Source organism: Dasypus novemcinctus, chromosome 12 (assembly GCF_030445035.2).
Source record: "Dasypus novemcinctus isolate mDasNov1 chromosome 12, mDasNov1.1.hap2, whole genome shotgun sequence".
In the NCBI taxonomy this organism is placed as follows: domain Eukaryota; kingdom Metazoa; phylum Chordata; class Mammalia; order Cingulata; family Dasypodidae; genus Dasypus; species Dasypus novemcinctus.
The window spans coordinates 27135450-27138576 of NC_080684.1; the positions used below are offsets into that span (position 1 = coordinate 27135450).

General features: G+C 33.3%; 1 protein-coding gene across 1 annotated transcript; it reads right to left on the minus strand.

Moving 5' to 3' along the window:
* Positions 1–1682: 1682 nt before the first annotated feature.
* Positions 1683–2531, minus strand: LOC101422945 (olfactory receptor 6C2-like). The gene has a single exon (XM_004469721.2). It carries the CDS (start codon positions 2529–2531, stop codon positions 1683–1685), a length of 849 nt encoding a protein of 282 aa, XP_004469778.2.
* Positions 2532–3127: the final 596 nt, after the last annotated feature.

Below are 3127 nucleotides of genomic sequence, written 5' to 3' on the forward strand. Positions count from 1 at the left end.
CCTTCTCTCTTTCCTCACATATCTGCTTCTCTGTGTATTTGCTTCCCAGGGATCCAGCATCAAAACTCTATCTCTCTCCTCTGCTGTGTCATTTTCTTTTGGTGGGTGAGGACTCAACATCCTGCTGATATGGCTGAATCAAAGCCTTGATCATAATTTAATCAAGTAAAAATGAAACCTCTGAAGATAATACAATCTAATATGCACAGAGGAACAAATCAGATTACAAACATAATCCAATAACTATTTTTGGAAATCATAAATAATGTAAAACTGCTACAGTTAGCAATAAAGCCAAATTTGTGCCAAATAGTTTGTTCCTCATACTACAGTTCTTCATAGTTTTGCATTTGATATGAATTTTTGGATTACAATTTAAAAAAACTTGTTTGTCTTTTGGTAAATTTCTACACATGCTTTCCTGACCCTCATGCAGGTTTGCCTAAAGGTACATTCATTACTTACAGTGTTAAAGAATGTTATATGTTGTATGCAATATGCACAGACAACATACAATGTATGTAATGTATGGCACAATTGCAACTATTATATACTTTCCATCTGTTAAATAACATTTAAACACAATCCATCATCCTGGTATCCATTTCATTAATTGCAAAAAATCCACTTTAATGTATTAATCCAAGCATTTCAATGCTTTCAAACCAGTAATTTGTTAATTAATGAGAATAACTTAATTTCCAAAGAAGTATATTGGTGTGGATTTCTAAATTCTTCCTCCATTATGAGAGAACTGTGACTGTCCTGAGTTAATTTATATTAATTGTAGGCACATGGTATGAAACATACCTAATACATGGCAGACAATATTTTTCCAAAAAATATACCCTATAGAAATGTGCATATTTTCTAATTCAAACTTTCATTCAGTGTGCAACGGTTTGATAGTTCTGACTTTACTCTTTTTTGTCATTCCACGTGATGCCACCATATAGATTCTGAGAATTGTACCTAAATCCCTGATATCCATAAAGCAATCCCCTGCTCCATCCTCCAGCATAAGTTCACCTGAGCACCTAAAAATCATATGCTAATTCATTGCTCTATTCAGGTTACATCTTTACGTCTACTTGTTTACAACTTTGAAATGTTTTCAGCTATGATTCACGAGAATCTTATTTAAATTTTATGTGGCAGATTTTTAGGTTTTCATTTCAAGGTTACCCTAATCCTATATTTTCTCAATATTGCAAGTGTTATTCCTTTATTGCTAACTTTTGGTTTATGCTACCATATTAGATTTTTATCATTGTTCATGAGATTTTACATAAATTACTCTTATTTTATGTATTTGGATATCACTGTAATACATGTAAGAGTAGTGCTTCAAAGGATATTACCTTATATTTGATCAAATAATGAATTTTGCTCTAACATAAAATGCAATATTATGGGTAATTTCATACCAAAAGTTATTTTTTAAGAACTGTATTTCAATATTTTCTGATAGAGATATAAAAAAGTATCAAACATTTGTATGAAAATGAGCACACAGGATTTGAGGAGTGTTCAGTTTAAACTATTTCACAGATGTGTTGAGAAAAATAACAGAATATTAGTATTAATATTAAAAGAGAAACAAGTTTATAAGCAATGAGTGAAATGCCCAGCACCATAAATGATAAAAATAAATATTTTTTTCTGAAATGTTCCTTTATATACTATTTCTGTTTTTTAGTAGAGAGAAATTCTATCCTTTTGATCAAGTCCCTGAAGGCTTTCTTGACTTGATTGTTCCTCAGTGTATAAATAAAGGGGTTCAGTGTAGGTGAAATAGAAGAAATGAGCAGTGAAACCACCTTATTAGTGGTCACTTTGTCCTTTGCTGCAGGATTTACATAGATGAAAATGCACGTGCCATAGGTGATGGAAACCACAATCATGTGGGAAGAACAGGTCGAAAAGGCCTTCTTCCTTTGCTGGACTGAGGGGAATCTAAAAATTGTCCTGATGATGTAAGCATATGACAGAACTACCCAAGGCAGAGTCATAATCAGGGTCAGCACAGCAGAGATTAAACCAGCCTCTTCCAGGAGCCGTGTGTCTGAGCATGCGATTTTTACTAGGGGAATTGCATCACAGATAAAATGGTCAATGATGTTAGAGGCACAAAATTCCACTTTTAAAAACACATTAAATGGTGGGATTATTATACACAAACCAGCTGTCCAACAGCAGATGATGAGATAATTGCAGACACTTTTGCTCATGATGGTCACGTAGTGTAGGGGTTTGCAGATGGCCACATAGCGGTCATAGGACATGGCAGCAAAGAGAAAAAATTCTGACACTCCAAAGAGATCAATAAGAAACCCTTGGATGACACAAGATTTATAGGTAATGACCTTGTCACCCATAGCTATGTTGTATAAAAATCTAGGAATACAAGCAGATGTGAAGGAGACTTCCAGGAAGGAAAAATTTTGTAAGAAAAAGTACATGGGTACTTTAAGATGGGAATCTACAAAGGTGAGTGTGATGATGGTCAGGTTCCCAGTTATACTCAGCATGTAGGTAAGAAGGAGAAATATAAAAAGCAGAACTTGTAGCTGAGGGTCATCTGTCAGTCCCAACAGAATGAATGTGGTTATTGTACTGTTTCTCATCACTGACTGCTGACTTCTGTTCAATCTGCATATGATATTTGGAGACATTTTCTTGTTATTTATTTTAACTTTTTAAAATTCAACATATTCAGTGTTTTATTTACCATTCCATTTTAAAAATTTGTTTTACTTCCTTTCTCCACATAGGCTTTTAACTTGTGACTAAAATATGTCACAGGTTAGGTATAATTTCATGAGTAGAACCAATAGCCTTTGGCTCTCAAGAGTTATTCCCCATTCATAAATTAAATGTAAAATTTTCACCATTGATTTCTTGTCTCTTCTTGGCATTTTCCATTATTAAAAATAATGCTAATATTTAACAGAATGACTGGACTCACTATACAAACTCTACACAGAACTTGAAATGTGTGATCGAAAGCAATATTTTAGCGTACTGATTTTCAGATGTCTTTAATTCCCCTTAATCACCCAAAGTCCTTTTGCCTCAAATGACATATCCATATTTTATTTGCATATGTATATCTTTCATAAATATG

Coding starts and splice junctions, on each gene's coding strand:
- LOC101422945 (XM_004469721.2), bottom strand. CDS start 2,531: ATGCTGAGTATAACTGGGAACCTGACCATCATCACACTCACCTTTGTA.